Genomic DNA, 27,781 nt, shown 5'->3' with positions numbered 1-27,781 from the left:
GACAGTGGCCCTGCTTTGGGGTAGGGTGCATCACATTCTTCTTGCCAGAAGCACCTGCCTCCTTTCACTGTTTGCTTCATAGGTGCATGACTGACTGCCACCCTGCCACCCTCAGTGGGCGAGGGAGCAGCTACGTGATGCGGCTCTTCAATTTCGTCCGTTTCTTTGCCGAGGTTACTTCATGTCTCCAGCTTGGCGCCTTGTATACTTTGGAAGCACGGGAATGCAACGACTCACCAACAAGTTTCGCCAGCTTTCACGGTGAAGACTTTGATCACCACTGGCAACCCTGCTGGACCACTTCCTCGTGGATCAAGGCATCCGGATCGACTATGTCATCAACACTCGTCGTCGATAAGAACTGCTGGCGTGTCCCGGAACTGTTCAGTGGTGCGGCTACGTGATGTGGCTCTTCAATTTTGTCCGTTTCTTTGCCCAGGTCAGTCATGACTCTTGTCTTTACGCAAGTAAATCGGACAATGCCTGCTTGTTGCTGCTCCCACGCCCGGGAATACTTTTGTCTTTGTTATGTGAGTGCGTTGTTGTTAAAGAGCTGCTTCTGCTGTCCGGTGATGTGGAAGAAAACCCAGGACCACTATGCAATACCGGTTCCCACGATGCAGGAGATGACGACGATGCACAGCAGAGGCAGCTAAGTGATATGTTTGGGTTGCTACAGGATATGAATATTCGAACCGCCAAAATAGAGAAAGACCAAGTCTACTTAAGGGGGGACACACCTCTTAGAACTTTTTTCCTTATTTATGGGTGGATCTGGTTGAAACTTGCACCATTTGTATATTTTTGCATGCTAATTTCAAATATCTGATTAGTTTTGTTGTAGATGAAATAGTTTTCAAAATTTCACCTAATTCATGTTGCTCATTTGGAGGTGGGCTAATTACTAAACACTCTGTGGCATGATGAGAATAGACCTGCCAGAGTGATCTAGAAGGATCATAGAGTGCAACAAGACAAGGATTATTGTGCTAGAAGAATTTCAACCAAAGTTACTCCTAGTCAAACTTTCGTGACAAAAAGCCCAAGTTGGCACCCAAGATTGATAATTAATTTTGTAAATGTTGCCTTGTAATAACTGAACATATTTTAGTCTTAATGCATTGATGTAGTATCAGTGATGAGGAATTGTAGTTCATGATTGAGGACATAAGTATTCAGTGCAAATGAAGAGAGCTAAAATACTAAACAATCTGGAAAGAGAACATTTTACGATAGGTAGTGAGGTAGTGGAAGTGGTAACAGTACATCTAGGCCAGGTCATTCACATGTCTAAGCCAGGTCGTGCGCAAATGCAGAGCATTTGAGAGAAGTGGGTGCGAGTAGATTGGGGTTTAAGGCCTTTGGCATGCACACAGAAGTTATGAACAGTGCCTTGCAGTATACTCAAAAAGAATTTTAAACTGCATTCCTTCTACAAATCTCTCGGGCAAAAAGTGGTACACTAAGAAGTTTAAAATTGCGAGGAGTGCAGTCAACCACTGAAAGAAAAGCAGGGTTAATGCTAAGATATGGAGGAGAGAGCTGTGTGAGTTGGCAATAAATGCAAATCAAAATCAGAGCTGAAATCTTGAATAGACTTAGGTAGGACATGCATTTTTAAAAGCTGACTGGCCTTTTGGGTTATGGAGTGGTTGCTGGCAGCAAGAAACTCTGCTCTTGCCTTCATTTTATGGACATATTGCTTTGTGCTTTAGGTGCCATAGCCTGTCGTAGGCCGCATGTACTTGTAATGAATTATCTGCACAAATATATGGCATTCGTAGACCAGGCAAACTCTAATACCTCATCAATGCTCACTCTCTCTGTAGTGAACTTTGTAAAGTCTGTTAGTCACCACTTTGTTGCATGTCACCCCTTCACTACAACATCCCTCATAGCCTGAGTCGCTTTGGGATGTTAAACCCAAATAAACAAAACTAAGCATGTCACCCCAAATGGGAGCCGCGGTTATGTTACTCAGCTGCTGACCCGAAAGATGCAGGTTCAATTCCAGCTGCAGTGGTTGCATTTTAATGGAGACGAAATGCTAGAGGTGCAGGAACTCTGTGATGTTAGCACACTTAAAGATTTATCCATTTCTCTAATATCTAACAGCCTGCGCCGCTTTGTGGTTTTAAACCTCATAAAACCAAGCAAAATTAGTGGCTACATAATTTCTTAAAATTTCCTTAAGTTTATTATTATTTTCTAAACATTAACAATTTTCTGCACCTCTACTCCTTCATCTTTGCCTCTTATTCCCTCCTTGCTGAGTAGCAGGTCAGTGGTTTTGAATGCCAGTGAAATATTGTTTTTCATTTCATTCGAAAAACTCTCTTGCTCTATTGCTTTGTTAGTTGTATTATGCAGAAAGATGTGAAGCTTAGATCCAAGAGCTATGGTCTGGATAGTAAGTTCTATATTCAAGGATAGTCAGTTTTATATTCAACCATACTTACATTACTTATTACGCTATCTATGCTGACTTCCTTTGTAATGGGCTACCTGGCCTAGAAGTGCTGTGACCTGCAGCAGTAAACATCTTTTCAAGGAAAATTTCTCAGTTACATGCATAAATAGATTGGGCAAGCTCATGTGCTTGTGAAGCTCATAAACTTGCATTTGTTTTCATAACCTTTGCTGTGATGCACTGACTCAATGGAATATGCTACAAATCTTCACTGCAATTAGATATGCCTAATATAGTGAGACATTCATGTACTCATGTTTGGCTTAGTACTCTGTGCTCAAATGAGTTTGTTAGCTGGCAAAGATAAAGCAAGGGTGGCAGTGTTTTCTAATGTCCACAGGGCATTCTTGCAAACTGCAGTATGCGTGTCATTCCTTTCTTTTCATGAAACATGAAGTCTTCCCTTCACGCTCATGTTTGAAACAAAATGCTGCATACTTCACCACAGTAAAATTGAAGGCCATTGTGCTACTCCACAAAATGATATCTGGCTGCAGCTGTAGTTGTGGTATGGAAAATTGGCTAGGCTATATTTACACATATTCATCATGGTACAAGCCATTTGCATGCCACACAAAAATGTTGATAGTACAATATCTAGCAGTATTGCTGTGGAGAGTACGGTGCTAAAACGAGAATAATGATAAAGAAAGCAGACAATATATTTTGGCAGAGGCATCAAGATTGCTAAATTTTTTGGAAAAGAATTTTTGGGACGCTCCTCAGAAGGTTAAGGAACTTTTATACTTCACTACCATCTGACCAATTATGGAGTATGCCAGTGCAGTGTGGGACCCTCTAGTCAGAACCTATTGTGATATGCTGGAACGCGTTCCGAATTGTGTGGCGTGGTTTGTCAGCAACAGATATACTTTTAATTATCGAAATAACAGTATCAAGCAGGACCTGAACTGGGACTCTCTGGAGGAGTGCCGTTTACGAATAAGGTTAGCATTCCTTTACCACATTTATTTCAAGGAAACTACTATTAACCCCAAAACTTGTTCGCTGCCACCTCATTTTGTATCCAGAAGGCACAACCACGACTGCAAAATACATGAGATAAAATGCGGTACTAATGTGTTCAAATTGTTTTTCTTTCCACATGAATGTTGTAAGCTGCCTCAATGTATTGTTGAATGCCAGTCCAAAGCAAATTTCCGAGCACTGTTGTTGGAATTGTGATGTGCACGCATGCTCAGCTGCTGTTTTTCTGCTTTTCCTCTTGCCCTTCCCTGAAGAATTGACTGATGTGAATGCGCTGTTGACACTTTTTTATCATCGACCATAGATTCTTTCCCATCCTGTACAAAAGGTTGGCACATGCTGTAGGATTGATTGTGTATGTATGTATCCCCCCTGCAGTTATGCCTTCGTGGCACTGCAGAAATGTAAATAAATAAATAAACAGCTGATGATCTGCTAGGGCTGCAGGATTCCAAGATTGAGAAAAGCAGTGGGAGGCCCTGAGCCAGGTAGAATAGTGAAATTTGGCTAGTAGCAGACAGGGATCATGCAGCTTGTGGAGGGCAGGAAAATTGTAGACTTATGCAAGTGGCTGTAGACAACTGCACCATCTGGGCTTGTGATGCAATGTGTAAGGCCCTTTGGTTCTGGATAAAACCTGGTTTCTTCCTGCTGTTGAACCCAAAAAGATTCTTAAAGACCAGGTTCAGCCCAATTTTTCTGCAAATGTGCCTGTAAGAAAGTGTGGTTTGATGGTGCACAAAGCTAAAGAACTGCTGAAGTGTGGTGGAAGTCACATATTTCTTCTGACAAATTTTTTAACAATTCTGGTTATTTTATTTTCCTTTTAATGTTTATTGTTTGTCGATTTGCTTATAATTTTAGGATAAATTGAACACTATATGTACTGACTGGTATTTCATTGCAATAATTATACCCATAGTTATGAAGCTGTGTTCGAAGGTAGGGGTGCATTTAGTATGCATGCTTTGAATTTCAGTGATTGTTTCTGCACTGCAAAATGGAGGACAGGTCTCTGCTGTGTGAGTTTTTTGCAATGGAGTGAAAGTAACTGTAGCAGCGTTTGTTACTGGGTCACCCGCCCAAACGTTCTCCCACAGGACCATCGAGCTTCTGAATACCTGTGGCTCAAAGCTCAAAGCTCTGATTGCCCTTTCCGAGGTTTTCTGCATTAACCAGTGCAAGGCCAAGGGCTCAGAGCTAACAAGCATTTGAAACCATAGAGCTATACACAGTAGTGCTGGGACCGTGCAGCAAGTCAGCGTTAACGAGGTCGCGATAAACGGGAATTACTGCAGAAAGCTAGTGTGAAAAAATAGTTTAGTTATGCTCACGGAAAACGCTGTTTTTTTTTCTTAGTCATTGAAACAAAGCAATGCATATAAAGTTTGATATCTTGCTGATCCCTCAGATTTTTTTTCCAGCTAAAGACCAAGGGTAGCATGGAAGTTGTACAAGTCAGCAAGTTGCGTGCGATTTGTGCCAGTGACCAGGAGCAGGCTGGGAAATTTGTGAATGGCCAGTGGTATTCACTCAGTAAAGCAAGCTTTTTCTGTAAGTACAGTTTTTGGCGTGGCATTGCTTAAGGATGCATGTATTAAACTGACTACTCTGCACCTACCCATGCTTCAAGAACAGTGAAGTACATGAAAAAAACTTGATTGGTGAAAAAAATTTGCTGCTTCTGGTATGTTTTTCCAGGAAAGTATTTTCCATTTAAAGGGCTCAGTGTGCTGTGAAAAACCTTAATAATGTGCTTGCTGTTGCCTTTAGTCAAATTTCTCTTTCCACATCTTTGTTGGCCTGACCTTGTAGCTTTTCTGCATGAGATTGCTTGAGATTGGCTGCTACCTACAGTTTGCTTTTTGTTGCTTTTTATTGGTGGTCACATTCTTTGCTTGGCAGTGTCATGCGGTTTGGGAAGTAATCTGATCTGATTTCTGCGTTGGCCTGAAGTTCAAGCTTTTAGATGTGGTGGCAGGTTTAGTTCGCTGTAACTTGTTCGCTGTTCACTTGTTCGCTGTAACTGCAGTTTCACCATGAGGGTTAGTCCTTGTTTATTGCGATGTGGTGTCATTTACTTCGTGCATAAATTAATGAAGCAAGCGCTATTTTTTGTAATAAATGAACACTCATTTTAATTGCAGCCATTATAAGTGTTCTTGACTCTAAAATGGCTGTCTTCTGGCATTCAGTATTACATCTTAAAACCAGCCTGAAGGCAACACAGAAGAGATGAGCACAAGACGAGGCTGGTCTAACAACTGAAGTTTTATTGAAGGCAAGCAGCAAAAGAAGACCTGCAAAGAGATGCACGCGCACAAACCCCAAAGCAGTGAGAGGGCGAAAAACAATCGAAAGGCACTGCCATACTAGTAAACGATCTAAAAAAACAAATTCCTGAAGGTTCACCGACGGCTTAGCCACGCACATGTCCTTAGCCTTACTGATATAGTAAGCCTCAGCTATGTCCGGACAGATTATCACTTCCATAAACCACTGATGTACCGCGAAAATCGGGCGTGCAAAGAGACAGGTCGTCCTCCGATTGCATTGACGAGGTTGAGCGTGCAGTGCCAGGTAAGAATTCGCCTTCCCTCCTATACAGTGAAGGTGCTCTCAGTCAGCCGCACATTCAGACATCTGCCTGTCTGCCCATAGTAGTTTCAGCTACAAGGCAGTGGAACGTGAAAAACCCTTTTACTTTTGCAAGTGGTGAACCTTTTTTATCTCCTACTGTGCATAGCAGATGATTACCGGTAGTTTTATCGAGCCTAGTTTGAACGGTGGTGCAAAGGGCTCCTACTTCGCTTTTAGCTATCAAGACAACAGCAAGATCATACTTAAATTTGGTGCGATTTTCTTGAGACGGTGCAAAATGCCATAGAGGTAAGGTATAGAGGGCACATTTTTGTGCTGCTCCACTACGTGAGCATCATCCGAGTGGTGTTCCTTTCCCTCAAGCGAGTGAAAACACACTGACAGGTGCACGAGATGGGCAAAGGGGAACCCAGCTGCCATTGGCTTGGAAACCTGCTCCGAGAATGAGCTCTCAACACTGTAATGGCATGACTTCCGTAAAGCGGTCGTGATGAATGCGATTGCCAACCCGTCCTTCACCAGCCGCGAGTAGTTCAACTCATAGCTAAGAGGTTTTCCTGATCTTAGGCTATGGTGCCAACACACGTGGTCGTCTACAAAGTGCAGGTCTATATCAAGAAACTGCAAACGGTTCTGCTTAGTGAAAGTCAGACGTAAAAGATAGGCTTTGACCGCATGCCTTAAAGATTTCTAAAATGTCTTGTGGCAACTTATCTGAGCCCTCCTTGTCCATGAAAATTAGGTAGCCATCAACATAACGAAATGCTACTATGCCGAGGTCTTCCAAACAGAGCTTTGATGCCGTATCGACTCTGTACAGAAAAATGTTGCGGAGGAACGGTGCGACCTGGGACCCTCTGCATACGCCTGATCTCTGATGTAAATACTGCCCTGCCAACTCGCAAGAGTGGAGTTCTGTGGAGATCTAGTTTCTTGTGGACAGCAACCTGGGCATGTGCTCTGCAGTGAGCATCGACATGGAGGACCTGTACTATTCATTGTCACATGATAGACTTCTGAGGCATGTGCAAGACTGCATCAGGGTGGACAATGAACAGGCTTTTACAGACAGTTGCGTGATTTCGGTTGCTAGCTTCATGGGGCTGTTGTCCTTTTACCGCAAATCTGGATTTGTCAGTTGTCAGGGCGTTATTTACACCCAGGTCGTACCTTTGATCAGCAACACTTTTTAATCTAAAGTCGATAAGGCATTAGAGCCCTGTTTGGAAGACCTTAGCATAGGAGCATTTCGTTGTTTTCATGACTACCTAAATTTCCTGGGCATGGAGGGCCCAGAAAAGTTGGCACAAGATGTTTTAAAAGTCTTTAAGGTGTGCAGTCAAGGCCTCTTTTTTACGTCAGAATTGTCTAAGCAGAACCATTAGCAGTTTCTTGGTTCAGACCTGCGCTTTGTGGACGACCATGTTTGTTGGGGCTACAGCCCAAGATCTGGGAAGCCTCTTTTTAGGTACGAGTCAGGCCACTCGTGGCTAGGGAAGGGTGGTGAAGAGGTGTACTTGTCTCTGGCTAAGGCCAGTAAAGATGGAAACACTTGATGGGTGTGCAATCGCATGCATGACATCAGCTTTACTTAAGTCATGCCATTTCTGCTGAGGACGCATTCTCATAGCAGGTTTCCAAGCTAATGGCAGCTGGGTTCCCACTTGCCCATCTCACTAACCTGTCAGAGCGTGTTTTCACTTGCTCGAGGGAAAGGAACACATACTCGGATGATGCTGATATACCTTACCTCTACAGTATTTCACACAGTCTCAAGAAAGTCTCGGCAAAGTGTAATGTTGCTGTCGTCTTAACAGCTAAGTGCAAGATAAGAGGCTTTTGCGTGGCCATTAAAAAAAGGCTTGATAAAACTATGGGTAATCATCCACAATGGACAGTGTCACGTATAAAAAGGTTCACCACTTGCAGAAGTAATAAAGTTTATTGTGTTCCACTGCCTTATGGCTGCAACTACTATGGGCAGACAGGTAGATGTCTGATTTTGCACCTGACTGAGCACTTTCAATCTACAGGAGGGAAGGCAAATTCTAATCTGGCACTACACACTCAATCTTTTGAACGCAAATATGAGGATGACCTATCTCTTTGAACGCCTAATTTCTGCAACACATCAGTGGTTTACGGAAGGGAGAAATCTGTCGGTAGATACTTGAGGTTTACTACATCGGTAACGCTAAGGACACGTGTGGCTAAGCTGTCGGTAAACTTTCGCCGTAAGGAATTTGCTTTTTTAGATTCACTAGTATGCCAGTGACTTTCGATTGCATATCCTCCTTTCACTGCTTTGGGGTACTGTGCGCACGCATGTCTTTGCGGATCTTCTTTTGCGGCTTTCTTTCAATAAAATTTCAGTTGTTAGTCCAGCCTCTTGTTGAGCTCATGTCTTCTCCTGTGTTGTGTCTTCTGGCTGGTTTTAAGTTGAGTCAGTACCAGTATCAGTATATCTCTGTTGGCTACTACCTGATGCTGTCACTTGTATTTTGCAATTTTAAGTTATAGGCTTTTCAAGAGTGCATCGAATAAAGGCTTTTCTTTTCTTGCAAAGCTGCAAGTTGTGACTGCTTATTTCACATTTCTTGAAATGCCCTTCGTTGAGATCTGGCTGTGTACATGTGCCTCAGGTGCTTGGTTTTAAACATTTTGCCTCTCTGAGAAGCAGCGCCGGCATTCGATGACTGTAATTTGCGTGTTTGAGGCCAAAAGGCGTACGCAGGCATCCTTTGCATGCAGATCAAGATGATCTTGGCCCTCTCCTGGTTTTCAGCTGGAAAACTAACTGGAGTAGTTTTTCATTTGGGGTATGACGGGGGAGGTTGAGCGCAATTTTGTAGGATTGTCTAATTAGAGCATCCAGGTCATCTCTTTCTCTGACTGTGAGGGTGACGTATGCTGTACAGTAGATGACTCTGCTAAGAACGAAGGCTTGGATAAGTTTCCTGGTCTCGGCTTCTTTAATTCCTCCTCGCCTATTTGCAATCCATCTGATGATAAGGGAGATTTGGTTGACGGTGTTTCTCAGTTTCTTATTTAGTGTGACGTTTTTTGGTTCTCAATATTCTTAGTGTTTCCACTTCTGCGATGGCTGCCCCTTCCGCGTAGATTTCGATCTGAGGTGCTTTATTTTTTCTTTGTTTCTTTGACGCTTTGGGTGTAGGATGAGGACTTCGGATTTTTGGGGGGGACACGGAAGTCCCGCTGCTTGTGCCTCCTCTACTACTACATCTGCCGCTTGTTGTAGCGTATCTTGTATCGTGCCGATACTCTCCTTAGTGGTCCAAAGGACTATATCGTCCGCGTACAAAGAGTGTTCTAGGTCTGGGATTTTGGCGACTTCGTGTGCCTTTTTGTTGACGGTTATATTGAATAAGAAGAGGGACAGGACAGATCCTTGTGGCATTCCTCTGTCTCCTAAACTGACGGTGTCGGATTTGATTGTGCCAATTTGAATTTTAGCCGTTCTATCGGAGAGAAAGTCTTTGATGTAGTTAAACGTTCTTTCGCCTGCATTCAAGGGGCTTTCCGAAGCACTTGCGACTATCTTTCCTGCTGATTTTGTCAGGTCACTAAGGGATTAGGCGTAACATTCAGACATGCCATCCAGATGGCGTCCAAGTATTGTCACTTTGTTTTTACTGGCGCTGCGGTTTTTAGTGACTGCAAGTTATTTTTGTGTGTGTGTGCATAAAGCTTACATGCTTAGGTAACATTGCGTGCATTTGAAATTTCAATAGAATTTTTGCTTTTTTTGCATTTTTAATCACAAAGTAAATGAAAAGTATTTCTAATGCCTATAGGAACAAAATGGCAAACTGAAGAATAGCCGCTACGTGGCAACTCAAAATAGTTTTGAGCAGGTAGCAGCGCTACTACTTATCTTTGCGCTACATATAAAAGAAAAAGTGGGGAAGCGCATAGGGAAGTGCCAGCAAGCAAGGAAGTGAAGCGCATGAAGACAGTTCTCGGTCGACATTGGAGCTGCGTTCGACAGGCTCCAAGGAACGCGAGCAGGCAAGTCGGCTGGCTGTCACGAGCAGTCAGTTTGGGCAAAGCTGTCCGCTGCCACTCCACTGTGTGAATTAATTGAATTGATCGGTGATAAATTCTTATTGGCTGGAGGTGTCATTACTTCCTTTTCTTCTTCTGCTTAGACTGCACAAGCTGCCACTGCCGCCCGCCGTTCGAACTTTCGCCGGGATGAGTGGTGAGGCTGCACATGTCGATGCTGTCACCGGCCGGAGCTACATGTTCCGACACGGAGCCAGCGGCGTGACGGTGATCTACTACCTGTTCGACAATGCCGAGCACGGGCTCGAGCCAGAGTTTTGGCTCCTGATCCTGGCTGACATGAAAGGATGAGGCTGCAAGGTTCCCCAGGGTGTGCTCAACAAGCTGCTCAATTCGCTAAAGGAAGACGGCGAAGCACAGCAGACCGTGTTGTACCACCCTGAGGGATCACAGATCGGTGCGTTCAAGCTTTAGAGCAGCTTGTTTTAATTTGTTTCACCGAACACTTGTGCCGATACTTTATTGTCGTCTTTGCCTGATTGTACAAGCATTAGAACGGCACGCTCAACAGATTTTTCGACTGCGGTGATGCTTTGTAACCGTACGGCAGTGAAACGAACGTACTACTGGATTCAGGACATAAGTACTTGTCGTGGTGTTATGTACTTGTGCCAGCGCAAAAGTACTCAGTTGTTCACTTGCATGCATTAGTGTGCTATAGCAGGCGCTAACATCATTCTGCTATTTTTTCACTTTAGTTCAGCCTACAAAAAATACAAAATTCATCAACTTGGAATTGTTGATCACTGTCTTGATCTAGGTATTTTCTGTTCAGAACAGTGCAGCCACTCAACAAGGCTGCCATTTATGTCATGATGGAATTAACGATTTTTCATTGTACCAGCATTGAAATGAACATATTATGTGATGCAGGATATACTTATTGACTGTTTTGTTCCATGCTTCTGCTGTTTTATAAAATTGCAGTTCTTGAATCAGTCATTGGTGAGAGAATACCTCTGGCATTCAGTGAACTCTGTTCAGTCTGTCGTGCCTAAAATTCACTAGTGACGTGACACATAAAGTGAGTGATGTTTCTAGTTCAGTATCCTTTAAACAAAAAAAAAGTGGTAGGGGTTTAACGTAGTTAAACCAAGTACACGTGTGAAAGCAGGGGACACTTAAGTGCCACTCTGAGGGGTTTAGTAGGATAATGCCCATATAGGCAGAGGTGGTAATTCTCTACTTAACATTCATAGATGGCGGCGTACCACTACTAGCGCAGTGGCGCAGCGGTTAAGGGATGTGCCACTGCATTGACAGGTGTCTGTTTCTATCATAGCCACCGGTAGGGATCGTGCGACTCATGTTGCTCTTCCCGAGCAACCTTTTGCGGCCAATCATTATTTTGACTGCCACGGTGGACAGTTTTTTCACAATCCAATGCGCAGAATGTGATGTTGCCACAAGCTTATGTGACCTAGGTGGTGAGATGCCCTCCTCCCAATGGCTACAGTTGGCGCGATGCTTCTCCAAACTTACCTGAGCTTCATCCTATTGGCTGCAGCTTGCGTGATGCTGCTCCGAACTGACCCGAGCTTGGGATAGTACAAGCACAAGACAAGATTCTTGCTAGGGGTTGGTACATGTGGAATAGTGCTTTCGCACTAAAAGCATGAGGGAGGGACAATGGCTGTCAGTGACTGAAATATGACAGTGAGATGACATTAATGTTGATAAATATCCAAGTGTACTTTAGTTTTACAAACTGAACACGGACGCTCAAGTAGCTGTGCTCTGTGTTACAATACACACCGATTAATAATTAATTAAAGAATTTAGTAGCTGAAGACATGCGCGACACTCTCTTCTGGTACAGCAGATTGACTAAACATTTACAGTTGAGTGGCCAGCTTTATTCTGGTGTTTGGATATAAAGCTATTACACTTTCGGGTACAAGCCGGTAGACTGTTTCTTTCCTTTTTGTCTGTCCCAACATAGTATTTGTGTTGGATTATGAATGATCTTCCCTTTCAGTACAAATTTAGCCTCACATTTAAACACTCTAGACAATAAAGTTTTTGCTTGCACTTTTTCTTCTTTCAAGTCATGCTTTAGACATTACAATACATAGATCACCACCTGGTACTCACTTGTGACTGCTAAATTTATAACTGAATTTCTTCTTGGCCCTGTTTAAGTTTCAGTTTCATCAACCAAATGATGGGTGTGACATGTAGGACACATGAGACACGAAAAGAACGGCAGTTTAACTGCTGATATGTTGCTTGTTGTCATTCCAGCTCTTGAAGCAAGCTGGTTTAATTGTTTTAGTGAATTAAAACTATGTATCAGCATTTATATTACAGGTTTTTTTTTCGTGCCTCATGCTACCTAAGTGTGAACCCCATGTCTCGGCACTCGTTCGGTTGATTAAAGTGAAATATCATGAAAGAAGAAATTAAGATATTGCTAATAGTTGTCCACATGGTGGCATAAGTATTCTAATGTTTAACGCATCATTTGAAAGAATAAAACGAACTAATGCTGGGTGTCTATAGTTCTCTAAGTCATAATGGGAACAAAACCCAACACTGATGGTGTGCGGACAGTTTAACCTCATTGAAGACATTTTGGGTGCCTTGTACAGTGCTTTTAAATGTAGTAACTCTGATAACTTCCCTGAAAATGTCCCTTTCTTCAAGAAGCTGCCCTTAACAACCTGACTAATATACATATTTTTTTCCATTCAGACATTGGCATGGATTCCAGTGTTGTGCCCCTTGGAGATTCTGGTTATTCTCTGGTTCAAACTATTGATTACTTCTATCCATCTGTTGAAGACCCCTACATAGCTGTAAGTGTTCAACATTGTAAAAAAATGCTTACCTGCATTTAGTAACCTGGTGGCAGATTGTATACTCAAACTTCAACATCACAGTGCTCTGCTGTCACTTCAGTCGACTGTACAAAAAATACTAAGTGTTATTTTTTTGCAGAAAGTTATGTGTCTGTAGTTTTAATACCAGGTGATAAAACGAAACAAAGCAGCATTAAATATATATTCTTGTAGCTGTAAGAGTATCACCAAACTTTTTCTATAATCTGAGTTTCTAAGTGCTAAGTTTGTTCACTTATTGGCTAGTCTGGATAACAGGTCACTTACTGAGCAGTCTTATTGGGCTCAAAACCACACTATAATTATACTTTCTATAAGCGTGTAAATAAATCTGATTGTAACGATGTGTCAATACGATAGCAGCGTTTGTTACCTTACGTCGGCGGTTGTTCTAGAGCCAGCCAGCAGCGCGTGCTCAGCGATAGCACTGCCGCTACTGCGTTGACACATCTTTGTTGTTACACAATAATGAATCAAATAGGTGACAGGCCTCATGTTGGTGTCCTTTGCTGGCACCATGTGTACAGGATGTTTTCTTATTCATTGTTTTTGTTTGTTGCAGGGCAAGATAGCGTGTGCCAATGTGCTGTCTGATCTTTATGCACTTGGCATGACCCGCTGCGATAACGTGCTGATGGTAATGGCTGTCAGCACTAAGCTCACTGAAAAGCAGAGGGACATTGTCGTGCCTCTTCTCATCAGGGGGAGTCAAGGTAGGATCGGCCCCTGCTGCAGTAAAGCCTAAGATGTTTGCATCAATGTTTTGAGGTGTGTGTAGGCCATGGCTGCCTATCAGAGCTAATGTGAGTGTGAGGGCACTAGTTGTGTGAGCTCTCAAAATTTGAATGCAGTCTCAGATTTCTTTTTCAAGTTCGTGCACTTAGCATGGTGAAGAGATAACTTGAGAGAAGATCTACAAGAGATGTCCATGTCAGAGAGCAGCTGTTCAAGTGTTTCAGCTTTTAACTCTTTTCACTGCCTGAGTTCATGCCCCAGTACTGAAGTGATAAGCATGGTGCAAATAGCTTAAATGGCATTTGTTTCTCCACAGGACTTGGCTGAACAAGCAGGCACAAGGGTCACAGGAGGGCAGACTATGCTCAATCCTTGGCCTATGATTGGTGGTGTGGCATCATCAGTCTGCAGAGTCTGAAATCATCTCGTGAGTGCAGTAATCGTTTCTCTTTTTTTTTCTTTTTCCAATGAATTAAGTTTTTCATGCTATTTTTGTCTGTGTTAGCATTTATGAAATGCAAAATGTGAGCATTTGAGGCTCTGTCTGTTGGGTACTATGATGAATTTTTCCAGCATGAGCGTCGTTTTCAAAGTTCAGATAAACCTTACTTAATACCCAAATAATCACCACACTGATGATGTAGTTTGCCCGTGGAAATACCTGACTGTACAGCCAAAGCTCATAATTTGAATTTCTGGATAATTCGAACTGTACGACTGGGTCTGGCCATGCTCCACTGGGTCTGTGTGAAACAAAGCCCATTAATTTGTTAATTCGAACAACCACCACCGCGCCTGGAGGGCGGTGGATGCGGTGAACCAAGAGACATTCCCACTAGGCTTCACCACCTCTGGAGAAGTGGGCAGGGTTAAAATGGCGTGAGAGGCTGGGTAAACGGGGGAGGGGTTTCTCTCTGTGCTAGTGGTAGCAACTAACTGCATGACCTCTGAGCCGGCTTGCTTGTATGTGTTGGTCTCGAATGCTTCAGTAGCTTGCTGTGTTGGGTTTTGCTGTTGAGAAATCGATCACACGGCCAGCGACGAGATGCTTACAGTGAATCAGACATGTCGCAGTGTCTCCAGCACTCCAAATCCGAAACCATGCGGTCGTGCGCGAAACGACGACGTGTGCCAAACGAATGAGTTGGAGCTTGGCTGATGTTTGCTGTGTGTATTTGTCTCGGTTTTTCAGTGCCCTTTGCATGTGATTGGTTGCGGCCGGAGCAGTCAACCTACACGGTGTACCGCATTTAGAATTGTCTTCCGTTTGCAGTAATTACTGTGCCAAAATGCTTGAAGAGAAGGTTGGAACCATGCATGAAGTCAATGCCAGAGCATTATCGAAGCAGGATATCACCAAAAAGCACACTCATTGGTTTGGCAGTGTGCGCCTTGAGCCAGGGGAGGCTGCAAAATCGGGCAATATACGTGTGGCCGCTCGGTTTACCTTTTCTTGTCGACTTCAATGCTTACGCAACCTCGCGACTCACAAGTGTGAATTTGCAAGTCACAGAGGTTGCACTATATGGTTTGGTCAAAAAGCGCCAGACGTGAGACGGTAGTTCTTTTGACCATGCTCAGTGGTGGTTGTATGCCTTTTGCAACTTCAGTGGGGCCCTCCGCTGTGGTAGTTTGGATGCACTGAATGCTACGCGCCTCTTCAGTTTTGAAGGTGAAAAAAGGCCTTCAGATAAAAGGTAGGAGGTGATGAAGGAATACTTTCGGACAATGAAATGGCTAATCTCGCTACCCGACTGCTTCCCAAATGCATATTCTGTTCACTTTTGTTTGTTCGAACTTCAGTCAATTTGAACTGTCGTCGTCCCCGTCGAGTTCTTATTAACGAGCTTTCACTGTACTGTACAATTCACTTTTGCACAAGTTCAAACCATGTCTTATTGGAATTGTCGTCATTATATCAAGTGCTATCCCGCACCCACCAAAGATGTTCTGATACTATTTTGCACTCCACTAAGTCAACGCTGATGCTTTTTGCAAGTAGAGTACTTGTAGCAAAGGCCCAGCAGGTCAGTCGCATAGACAGTGAAATTTTGAAAATGGCAATATAATGTAAACAGAAAAAGAATTGCAGCAAAAACCTTTGAACATATGCCTTCCCCCAGAGCAAAGAATGACAGCAATAGTAATGCTATGCCTGTCTCAACGTTATCCTTTTAGAAGGTTTGCTACAGAAGTAGTCACTGCGTCATTAAAGGCAAGCTATTTCAGAACAACACGAAAGGCCCTAGACAAAAACTGGAAGGTTCATCAGCCTGGCCATTTAACCTAATTGCTAAATGTTATGCTCCCTTTACAGGCCAGACAATGCACAGCCTGGAGACGTGCTGGTACTGACCAAGCCCCTTGGCACCCAGGTGGCAGTGAACGCTCACCAGTGGCTGGAGAAGCCGGAGCGCCATGCTTAGCTGGGCAAGGCTGGCATCGGTGAAGAAGATGTACGCAGGGTCTACCTCCATGCAATAGACTCCATGGCACGTCTCAATCTCAATGGTTGGTGCTGATTTGTTCGTGTCTGCAGTTTTTTTTGTTGCCTATTTGCTTATGTGCTTATTTACGGCAGTCTCTGCAATGCCTTCCTGAGGTATTGTAGAGGTGAAACATGTGCACTCACAGAAAGAGAGTGGACAGATACTAAAGTGCATACAAACTGTGAGCAATGCTTTAAGAAGGTGACAACAAAATAGTTGATAATTGAAGTACAGCGCAGTGGTCAGGGCAACAATAATAAATTCGTGTCCCATGATGAAGACAGCTTCCACTACAGTAATCGTAACATAAATAATGAGATGGGATATGATATAGCATTGAAAACGAAAAGTGCAGGACATTAGTGCAAACAAATAAAAAGAAGCTCCAAGAATTTGATCACGCACTTTAGGAGATGTTGCTGCACATGGTAGATTCTGCAAAATATGCGTGAGCAAAGGACATCATGACATGAAAATGCACAAAGAAATTGTGGAGTTCATTTGGAGAAAAAGAAGGGATGGGCAAGCAGGGAGAAGGATTAAAAAGGCAGAAGTGAAGAAGATAAGTTGTGAAAAGATGAACGCAAGAAGAGTGATGCTGTCACAGCTAGGCAAGAGGTGGGAGAAAAGGAAAGTCGTCTTGTTGAAATATTGGTTAAGGGCCTGAGGCTTCCCCCACCACCAGTTGTTTGTTTTCTGTTGTGAAGCATCCAATCCTTGTGGCTGTCTCTTTACTACCACAGCCGTTCACTCCAGTGTTATGCCAACAAATAAGGAAAAGAAAAAAGAAAATAATTAAAGTCGTGTCTGGATAGTACAAACAAGGATACAGGTTAGATTAGATTGGAAAACACTAACCTTGAGAAGGTGGTGGGGCTGGGAAGTACTGTATTTTGCCCATCTGGTTTTTGCTTCCTTGTTTATTACATGGAAATATCTTAGCTTGTTAGCAGCCCATGGGAAGGGGGACAGTGATAACCTGGCGACCAACATTAAAGACTGCAGTAATTGAGTTACTACCACCTTACAGGGTATGCTGGTAGTATCTGTGCAGTCTCACATTTTGCAAGTGCTAGTATGTGTGTTCCACTTACTAGTACTTCACTGTCTGCATGCAAGAAGGCTACCACAAAATTGCAGACTTTTGACGAGGAAAACTTTTCATTTTGATCAAAGCAGGCCTTTATCAGACCAGCTACATTTCTTTCCTTTTATATCATGAAATGAGTGGCATTGTATGACTATTCATCAGTTGTGTATTTTGTGACCAAGTGAGCATTGACTTTCACTTCGCTCCTGCTTGTGCAGAAACTGTGTTAAAACAAATTTTTTGCCTTTGTTGTTCCAGGAGCTCGGCTGATGCACAAGCATGGCTGCCACGGTGCTACAGGCGTGACAGGCTTCGGTATGCTCGGCCACACCCAGAACTTGGTGCAGATGCAGCAACGCTCAGTGCGGTTTGTGATCCACACGCTGCCCATCAGAGCCAATTTCCTGCCCTGCTGGCCGCCACGGGCACCTCCTTCAAACTAACGCACGGGCATTCGGCCGAGACCTCTGTTGAGCCACTGACTGACAATCAGTCGAATTTTTTTTTCTCTATTGTAGGATTTCCTTCTCATGTCTTTCACAGCTTCTTCAAAATAGATACAACACAATTTTTCAAACTTTCACCGTCAGGAAGTGCTAAAATGTATGCAGAGTTTAGAGTTACATGAAAGTGATGGTGTTCCTGTTGGAAATCCCCAGTTGTTCCTTGGAAAGATATGTTGTTGTCTCGTTTTGGGTGAAACTCTTTTCAGATTTTTTTAATGTAATTCAGATGCTTTGCTCTGAGTAGTACCAGGAGAAAAGTAAACAAAATTGACAGGACAATCATGAAACCTGATGCGAGAACGCTGTAATAGCAGTTGGATTTTCGCTCAGTGATTACTTTGATGCTTTTACTTTAATGAATGCTTTTACTTAAAGCCGAGTGCAACAGAATTTTTCTAGAGGGTGTCTATGTTGGCGGCCCCCTAGCTAGTGGGGCATGGTGAGGCTGTGGCCGGTTGGGGATGCTTCTGGAGGGCAGCTGACTTTCCCACTGTCTCTTTGGATTTGATTTTACTGTTGCTCTTTTTGCTCTGCTGCTGCATGGGCTTCTGGTGTGTGGAGGCAGGCAACGGGTTGGTGATGGATGCGTGGTTCTTGTGGAGGGTGGAGTAGGGAGGTCTCTGGCACTTGTCGAGGCTTCACATAGAGAAAATTTCTTGTCTTCACACAGATAACGCTGCCCTTAGTACAACTGTAGCCAAAAATTTTTTTTTACTTAGCAATGCGAACTTCCTGGAAACGGCAATAAATGGCAACAGCGACATGGCGTGTGTCCTTTCCACACGCTCTTTGATAAATCAGAGCATAGCGACGGATTCATCGCGTGACTTAGTATCTTGGATCACCCACCGGACACCCAAGATGCAATGAACAAGTTAAAGCATCATTTGGGGTGTTTTCTCAAAATCTCTTGCCAATATATTAGCACATGGAATTTATTTATTTATTTTATTTATTTATTTATTTCAATACCTTCAAGGCCTCTGGGGCATTAGTGGAGAGGAGTGCATGAAAAATATATAATCATAACACAGGAATTGCAGCAATTTTGCGGCAATACAGGAATTGTGGTAAAACAGCAGCAATTTCATTTCAAGTTTATTTCATATGTTGCACTCGTAAAATTTATGGCGTTAGTGAGTTACAAGTTTCCTGTTTTCCTTTCTCATGTGGACTGCTGATGTGCCTTCCAAAGGAGAATACCGAAGGATCGTGCAAAGAAATTGAGCAGCAGGAGGGATACCCAGCGTGGATCATAGAGGATGTTGTTGAAGGGGAGCGGGTAGCAAGGCTGACGGACTCTCTACGCGTGCTCGAAGTGCCTTCAGCCGACAAGGAGTCCTAGCTTTGGTAACACAGGCTTGGGAATAGGGGACAGGGAAAGAATTGGTTGTGAGGAAGGTTTCCAGCCTTGCAAGGAGTTTTGAAAGAGTGAGCTGTGAAGTTTTTACTGATGGGGTACCTTATGGCTGTCATATGCAACTACGAATGCCACATACACGAGTGGCGACAGCTTTGGTCTTATGCTGCATGCCACTGACATGAACATTAGCTAAATGGACTCCAAACAAACATTTTGTGTTGTGTTAGTGATATTTTATGCGCTTTATGAGCACACTAATATTTTTGTTAGTCATGAAAGATAGTCTTCTACAAGCATTCGTTATGTAAAATATTTTCCCCTTTTATCATATAGTAGTGGTGTTGATGGTTTGTTCAGTTAAGAGACTGGCTGTTCCTTGAAGAGACCTTCATGAATCTGTGCTGACTGAATATTACGGTGGTGTGGAGGATGGTTTGTCTCCCGTGGGCATCTCTCACAGCCTCTCATTGCTTAAGCCTCAGCCATTTGCCATGCATTGGGAATAAAAATATTTTGCAAAAATTCTGGCTCTTGTCTTTGCTGAGAGCGTGTGTGGGCACACTGAAGCTTTACCCATCAGTATCATTAAGAGCAGACATTACTTAGCACCATTAGATACAGGTTGCTTCATCCAATTTTATGTGAAACGACTTTTGAATTGAATTTTTGTGAAGACCTAATTTGCTCGTTTTGTCACGACTCATATAAACAGCACATTGCAAAAAATTGCTCCCCTGAATAATGTGGTTAAAAAGAGCGCTAAGGAGCTTGTCACTTATCCTTTCCAAAATTTATTCCTTTCCAAAATTTATTCCTCAGGACTTTACCTGATTTTGTGAAATATTAAGCTTGAGGAAAATTACTTGTTTACAGCATCTCAATTCGGAACATGAACATTGTGCTTGGTCCAGTGTCTACTTTGGGTTCTGCACATGTCAACAGTGCATATAGCGCTCCTGCACATTACTGCGTGGTGGACGTAAATGTTAGGCAATGCAGCATGCTGTAACAAGACAGATTCAAACCAAACTGCACATGATGCTGCCATCAGTGAGAGTAACAATGGGAACTTCGGTTGCAAGTGCATTAAACACTTGAAGGTTCCCATATCTGATCATGGGCTTTGGTTGCTGTAGCATGTGGCGTTGTCTTTAGCGCTGTCTTGTTGCCACTGCACGCCCCAAGTGATTGTGACGAAGCTAGCGCAAGGCGCCGGCTACGTGCAAGGAGTGGTCGCGTGATCATAGGTGAAGTCCATGGCTCTGTTTAACAGCTAGCACTTTCAAACGTTTTGGACGCGGCGTGGCCTTCCTTCCGTTTGCCCCATGGCATGCTGCAGCAATGAGGTCCCGAGACTCTTCGATGCCTGCTGCTTGTACTTTGATGCAGGTGTCACAGTGCACGGCTATCAGGAAACCTCTTTCTTCTTTCACTCCCTCCTTTATCCCTTCTCTGAAGGTGTGGTTCAGGTGTCTGCCAATATGTGAGACAGATACTGCACCATTTCTTTTCCCCAAAAACCAATTTCATTTTCATAGTGGTTAGGGGTGTTCCGCTGCTAAGCTTTAGGATGGGGGATGAAAAGAAAATTTTGTTTTTTGAAAGGATAGTGTACCATCTCGGTGAACACCTCAACCCTGTGGTGAACACCTCAACCCTGCCGTGGGGAACGGCAGAAAGTATATAAAGAGTGAAAGAAGGAAGAGAGAGGTGCCGTAGCAGAGGCTGCCTGATAATTCAGACCTGGCGGGGTACTTTAATGTGCACTATAAATTGCCACTTGTTATACGGGACATGAACGTTTGAGTGCAGTGAGGCCGTGCAGGGGCTCAAGGACCTGTGTGTCCTAAATGTTTTGTAGCGGGAGCTACACTAGGCTACCAGTCGAGCATTTCGTGGTACACGCGAGGGGAAAGTTGTGCGTATGCACGGATACCATGTTACATGGGAGAGGCCAATTGTGCTCATGCGCCGTTACCATGGCAACCGTGAAGGAGTGAGTGGCTTCATCGCTGCTCTCCCTCCTTTATTCCTTCCCTTATGGCTCGGTTCAGGACCACGTACCATCGGCAAGGACCGTATGCCTTGCTATGTGTAACAAAATTTTCTTTTCTACAAATCATTACATTTTGACTTAATAATTCTTTTTAATCCCGCACATTATTATTATTAGTATTATTATTTATTTATTTCGAAATCAAAACTCTTGTCCTTTCTCTGCTCAGGAGGTAGAATCCACCGGTGTTGCATTGCCGCGTGCTTTTCGTTTTTAATAACTGAGTGCAGGCGAACAGCCACCCGATTCTTGGCCGATCCCCCAGTGTGGGCATGTGCCATCCTTTGATAGGCTAACAACAATGACATATAAACTCGTATGACATCATAATCATCATCATCAACATTTTCATACACACGTAGAACGGCTGCTGCCAAGAACGCTCGCACGTTGTGTCACGGCAGCTGGCGGATTGCGGCCGCTAGGCCTATCGCTTGTTCTCTGGATGGTCCTGTGCTCAAGCCTTCCTGGCTGCTCTAAGGCCCTGTCACGACCGGCGCCGGGTGGCCAGCCTTGCGTTATTTTGCTCTTAAAGAAGCTTGAGTTCAACGAGGGATCTTTGTTTTGCCTAAGGTGAGTAATTTTTGCTCCGCGACAGCGGCGCCCTTTATCGCGAATGCCTATTTAGTCTTGCGTGAAAGACTGCTCGCGCCAGCTGCAATGACCGCACAGTTTTCTTTAAAATATGCCACCAGAAAACGTGAGGCCAGTAGGACTTCGAGATGCATTGCAGCGTCCCGACAGCGTTCGTCTTCTGTTAGACACGCAGCACGTTTGTGGCTCCCGTTTCCCACTTACGTGCAGCGTTCCGAGCATGACGCTCTGCCTCGGCTGCATCTATGACCCTTCCACAACGAGTCTTATGTGCCACTTCGCCTGTGGTAGCTCTATCATAACTGCTGCGGTTGGTACTGCACAGGAACGCAGAACGCTGCGTCGTCCAGTCACAGCAGGTTATCTTGGGACGCGTTTGTACCCGCTGTGGTGGCTCAGTGGTTAGAGCGCTCGGCTACTGATCCGGAGTTCCCGTGTTCGAACCAGACCGTGGCGGCTGAGTTTTTATGGAGGAAAAACGCTAAGGCGCCCGTGTGCTGTGCGATGTCAGTGCACGTTAAAGATCCCCAGGTGGTCGAAATTATTCCGGAGCCCTCCACTACGGCACCTCTTATTTCACTCCCTCCTTTATCCCTTCCCTCGGTTCAGGTGTCCGCCGATATATGAGACAGATACTGCGCCATTTCCTTTCCCCAAAATACCAATTATTATTATGGGACGCATTTGTCGTTGTTTATAGCCATTTTTGTGACTTCTTTTGTTGCCCCGAGTGATTAGGACCAAGCTAGCGCGAGTCGCCGGCTATGGGCAAGGAGTGGTCGCGTGATCGTCGGTTAGGTCCATGACTCTTCGCTTTAAAAGCTAGAGCTTTAAAAGGTACTGGACGCGGGCGGCCTCCCGTCCGTTTACCCTGCGGTGTGCTCTAGCAACGTGCTCCCAAACGAGCTGTCCACGAGATTTTCTTCGATGCTGCTGCCTGTACTTTGATGCTGGTGCAGCTGCGCACGTGATATCAAAACCCATCTGCTGCTGTGGCTTATTGGTTATGAAGAAAACTATTAAACCTTACGCCCCTAATCCGGGGCAGGGATAGTGCACTGACATCGCCTTAGCGTTTCGCCTCCATCGAAACGCTTAGGCGCCCGTGAGCTTTGCGATGTCAGTGTACGTTTAAGATCCCCAGGTGGTCGAAATTATACCGCAGCCTTCCACTACTGCACCTCTTTCTTCCTTTCTTCTTTCACTCTCTCCTTTATCTCTTCCCTTAGGGCGCAGTTCAGGTGTCCACCGGTATGTGAGACGTATACTGCGCCATTTCCTTTCCCCAAAAGCAATTTTCATTTTCATAGTGGTTACAGTGTGCCGCTGCTGAGTTCTAGGACGCGGGATGGAAAGAAAGAAAAATTGCGGGGGGGAAGGAAAGGTAGGTTAAATCTCTGACATATCGGTGAACACCTCAACCCTGCAATGGGGAAAGGGAGAAAGTAGAGAGTGAAAGAAGAGAGAGAGGTGCCTTAGCAGAGGGCTCCTGATAATTCAGACCTCGCGGGGTACTTCAACGTGCAGTATAAATTGCCACTTGTAATACTGACATTGGCAAAACGTATATATGGAGAACAACCTATGCTTGCAGTGCTCAGAACATGTGTCAGTCAGGCATCGATAAAGGAGTGAGTGAAACAAGTAACTGAGAGAGAGGTGGCGTAGTGGAGGGCTCCGCGAGCAAGCTCGGCAAGCCGGGGCATGTCTTTTTATCTTTCTTCATTCAATTTCACATTCCTGCCTACGCACGCCCCTGCGGCTCCATACTGCGTCTTTCCTTTCCTCCTTGTCCTCCTCGCAATTCCAGCTAGGGCTGCTAAGTCCTGCACAGCAATACGAGAAAGTTACTGTGCACTTTCCTCAAAATACGCAGCCGTGCGCACGTGCCCGCATTCGAATGCCGCGTTAACGAGGTGCGTGGTAGTCCACGTCGGATATTGCGAAAGGTGTGTGCTGTGGGGTGCTCGGATATTCGCCATGCCGGCAGAAGTGAATATTTACATTCCGACGGGAAAGTCGAAAGCATCGTGATATCGAGCTGAACAAGAGCACACCGTTAGCGGTGGCGAAGACGGAACTACTGAACTACTTCGACCGATATGCCGGCGCCGTTGGTCGACCACGCGGCCATATCTATCGGAAGAAAGAGAGTGTTGAAAGAATTCGTATGCGGGGGGTGGGGGAGGGGCAGTCGGCTTCCGCTGAAACCCGTAAGCATAGCTCTACAATTTTATTTATTGGAATGTACGTTGGCATGGCCCACCCTGCCAGGTGGCAGTTATTGGTTGATCGCGGGAGGTTGTTCAGCCAATGAACGCTGCGGCCTATTGCTGCAGTGCCGCGTGTCTGCCACAACGTTGTCAGCGCTAATTATTGCAGTCCACATCTCTCTAACCACCGCCGCGTACCTCAAAGCGCGAATGAGGTGTCCACTGACCCATAGAGCCAGCTATGCGCCTTTCCTTTCCTCAAAATCAACGTAGACTTCGATGTCAGTGGCAACGCTAATGAACAGCTTTGTATATCCTGGATTAGCTAAGCAAATCCTCGGCCAAATTTTTTGTGCTGCAAAGAGTGTGAACAAATGCTAATCTGAGCCTTCATGAATCCTTGCCCTTTTGAAACTATAGCAATGGAAGCAGCGCCAGGCAGGAGAGGTAGTCCAACCGCAAGGCTTGTTAGAATTTAGCGGCGCCCTGCTCGATGACAAGATCTCCGGTTCGTTGCTCGGGCTCATGCCAATGCAGACGAAAGTGGGAAAATGGTCTCAAGCTATAATTTCGGCGCTCACTGACTATGCGCTACGTAGCTGTTGTTCCGAACCACTCCATTGCGATGAAGAGCCGTAATCAACTAAGTCCTTGCGATTCTCGACGCGCTCGTCCTTCATCGGAAGGACGGTGCTGGCCCATAATAGACCTATTGCCCCTTGACGTATTTCTGGCCTACAAGCTTTTCATTCATCCGAAGCTTTCCGCGGCGGTGTGGCGCCGTTGTCGGCCCTGGGCAACCATTGGCGAGTGGGGCTGCTCGTGTTTTCAATTCATTCTAAGCATACCGATGCGATGCCGAGGTGCCCATGTGTTCGTTATTCACCCGAAGCACTTCGCTGCGGTGCAGGCCCGTAATCGACCTAGGCATGATGTTGCCCTGTACGGTAATCTTTCATCGAAAGCACTCCGCTAAGGTGCCGGCCTGTAATCGACCTATACCACCTAAACATGCTGCCCCGCGTGTTCGTCATCCTTCGGAAGCGTTCCGCTACGGTGCCTTGCTTAGGCCACCTATACATAGCAGTGCCCCACGTGGCAGTCGTTCATCCGAAGCACTACGCTCCGATGCCGTTTCGCAGTCTACGTAGGCCTTAGACCTTGGTAGGTCACCTCCCTGATCGATGGAGACTACTTGGAAGAAAAGAACCCTCATCCGACGCGCCGATTGCCCAACTTTCTGGTGCAAGAATCCCGATACCCTCTGGTTTTTGCAGAAGTCATATAGGGCGTTTTGCGAGATGTTCGTTGTTCGTCAATTGGCTAGACCCCTCTGCGATTCCGAACAAGACTAGAAGGATGCGGTGCTTAATGTGTCAGTATGTGGTATCGGTGTGTTAACAATATAATAATCGGTCTTTGAGGAAAGGAAATGGCGCAGTATGTCTCATATATCGTTCGACACCTGAACCGCGCCGTAAGGGAAGGGATAAAGGAGGGAGTGAAATAAGAAAACAGGAAAGAGGTGCCGTAGTGGAGGGCTCCGGAATAATTTCGACCACCTGGGGATCTTGAACGTGCACTGACATCGCACAGCACATGGGCGCGTTAGCGTTCTTCCTCCATAAAAACGCAGCCGCCGCCACCTGGGGATCTTTAACGTGCACTGACATCGCACAGCACACGGGCGCGTTAGCGTTTTTCCTCCATAAAAACGCAGCGGCGGCAGTGCACGTTAAAGATCCCCAGGTGGTCGAAATTATTCCGGAGCCCTCCACTACGGCACCTCTTCTTCCTTTCTTCTTTCACTCCCTCCTTTATCCCTTCCCTTACGGCGCGGTTCAGGTGTCCAACGATATATGAGACAGATACTGCGCCATTTCCTTTCCCCCAAAAACCAATTATTATTATTATTTTTAACGTGCACTGACATCGCACAGCAGACGGGCGCCTTAGCGTTTTGCCTCCATAAAAACGCAGCCGCCGCGGTCGGGTTCGAACCCAGGAACTCCGGATCAGTAGCCGAGTGCGCTAACCACTGAGCCACAGCGGCGGGTGTGTGTTAACTGCAATCACAGTTTTTATGCAAGAATGAAGTCGTGGTGCCCAACATCAGGGATGCTGTCACTCATGCCCATAATGCAGCTGCTGTATTCAGCCCTAATTACTTATGCAAAGCCTCTTCGCAGCTCGCACCAAAGGCCAAGACAGCGAGCAGCTCCAGGTCCACCCGTCCGTCTTCTGGTGTGACCGCTCAAGCAGAAGACATAGTTGAACTCAACTCAGAAGCCAGTCGGCGAGTTTGAAATGGCACAATAGTCACCTGCCACTATGGAGCCTCCTGCAAAGCCGTTTCTTCCGGGGCCGATGGCACCGACGACCGCGTTTTGCGCTCGCGACCGGGAGGACAACTGCCGGGAGATGGCGCTGCGCGTCCATTGTCTGGACTCCGGCTGGGGCACGCCGACAGCGTCTCAGCTTCGGCGGCTTCTCGGTCTGCAGTGCGCCGTGGGCCAAGTGGTGGCCGGAGACTGTGGCGAGGTCGCAGTCTACGAGAGCCCCACTTGGACGGCAAACGTGACGCTGCAACTGGAGCGGTCACCCAAGGACTCGTTCATGCATATCGTACTTAAGTGGTGAGTGCGCGACAAGTACTTCTGGCTTTCCCCTTAGCCAGTCTTCGGTCGGCCTCAACAATCATATTGTCAGGCCTCTACTGTCGCGTAAGTTGAGAAACTCCTCATATGCGCTGACATGGGTCCAAAATTCGGAGGTTTGCAGATTTGTGCGCACTGGAACTAAGGTGACTGCAGTGCCTTTTGAGCAATGCAGATGAATTGTGAAGCACTGCTCAGAATATGGTGATCGAGAGGAAGAGGTTGTAGAGCTTCATAAACAACTTACTGCGCAAATTATTATCGGCAACTCCGTCTATTCAGTCTCAGAAATCAGGGGGGTGGGGCGTGTTTATGCAGACATTTCAATTCAAAATTTCTTGCCTGGTGCAATTAATGAACTATCGGTTTCTGCGGGCTCATAGCCGCCATATTGAGGTGGCTAGGGTGGTGAGAGTACCGCCATTTGTGTTCGAACATATGGCTTCTTAAGCTTGTACCAGCTCTTGGTTCCGCGCGTCAATTTTACATTCACTTCCGCAGGTGCGACCAATGCCAGAACGCCTCTAATAACGGAGCGGCTGCGGGCAAGTCCAGCCCTCCAGAATGGTGGCTCGCATCCGAGGAGCTCGAGGAGTCCTGCGACCCGTACAGCACCCAGATAGCCACGGAGCACAAGGACGTACCCGTAAACGCGTTCGCCCTCGGCTGCTTCCTCGGGTACAACACTTTTGTGGCGCACTTTGACAGCACCAACACCATGCCGCCTCCTCCATCGCCACTCTCGTCTGCCAAGTCTTCGTCCTCCCTCTCCGGCAAATCAATGTCTGTGAAGCGGGGAAAGAAGGGAAGAGCGGTCAAGTCTAGCTCCCCTTCAGATGGAACAAGCTCATCTGCGAAGACGTCTTGTCCCAACAGTGAGCTGACCTCATCTGAAGGCTTTAAGGTGAGATGATGTTCCTGTAGGGTGTTTTCTGACGGCGTCCGTCCAGAAGTTTGAGTTATGGCAGTGGTGGTTGCATGGTGGAAGGTCATGGGAATAAACTGCATTGCAGTCTGTGAGGACATAAAGTGTCGTATACTAAAAGCAGCGTGTTTTTCTGCTGGGCAAATAGTTTCGATGATGCTGAGAGCCC

At 45.4% G+C, this 27,781-nt stretch overlaps 2 protein-coding genes and 1 pseudogene across 3 annotated transcripts in view; all 3 read left to right on the top strand.

Moving 5' to 3' along the window:
• The window catches only part of LOC144112787 (uncharacterized), a 33,125-nt gene extending 22,906 nt beyond the window's left edge, over positions 1–10,219 (top strand). Inside the window, exon 11 of one of the 2 annotated variants that reach the window (XM_077645601.1) lies at positions 83–10,219. In XM_077645601.1, coding sequence (XP_077501727.1) covers positions 83–94 — 12 coding nt within the window. In that variant the 3' untranslated portion in view covers positions 95–10,219. The remainder of the gene's footprint in view (positions 1–82) is intronic. The other variant, XM_077645600.1, reaches the window with a different exon arrangement.
• Positions 4,886–19,689, top strand: LOC144112788 (inactive selenide, water dikinase-like protein; annotated as a pseudogene).
• Positions 19,690–21,603: 1,914 nt separating this feature from the next.
• Positions 21,604–27,781, top strand: part of LOC144093966 (uncharacterized) — a 35,960-nt gene continuing 29,782 nt past the window's right edge. The window contains exons 1-3 of the mRNA XM_077627790.1: positions 21,604–21,796; positions 26,220–26,666; positions 27,189–27,591. Coding sequence (XP_077483916.1) covers positions 26,362–26,666; positions 27,189–27,591 — 708 coding nt within the window. The 5' untranslated portion in view covers positions 21,604–21,796; positions 26,220–26,361. The remainder of the gene's footprint in view (positions 21,797–26,219; positions 26,667–27,188; positions 27,592–27,781) is intronic.

The sequence above is a fragment of the Amblyomma americanum genome, chromosome 1 (assembly GCF_052857255.1).
Source record: "Amblyomma americanum isolate KBUSLIRL-KWMA chromosome 1, ASM5285725v1, whole genome shotgun sequence".
Taxonomy (NCBI): domain Eukaryota; kingdom Metazoa; phylum Arthropoda; class Arachnida; order Ixodida; family Ixodidae; genus Amblyomma; species Amblyomma americanum.
This window is presented reverse-complemented; position numbering and strand designations above follow the sequence as displayed.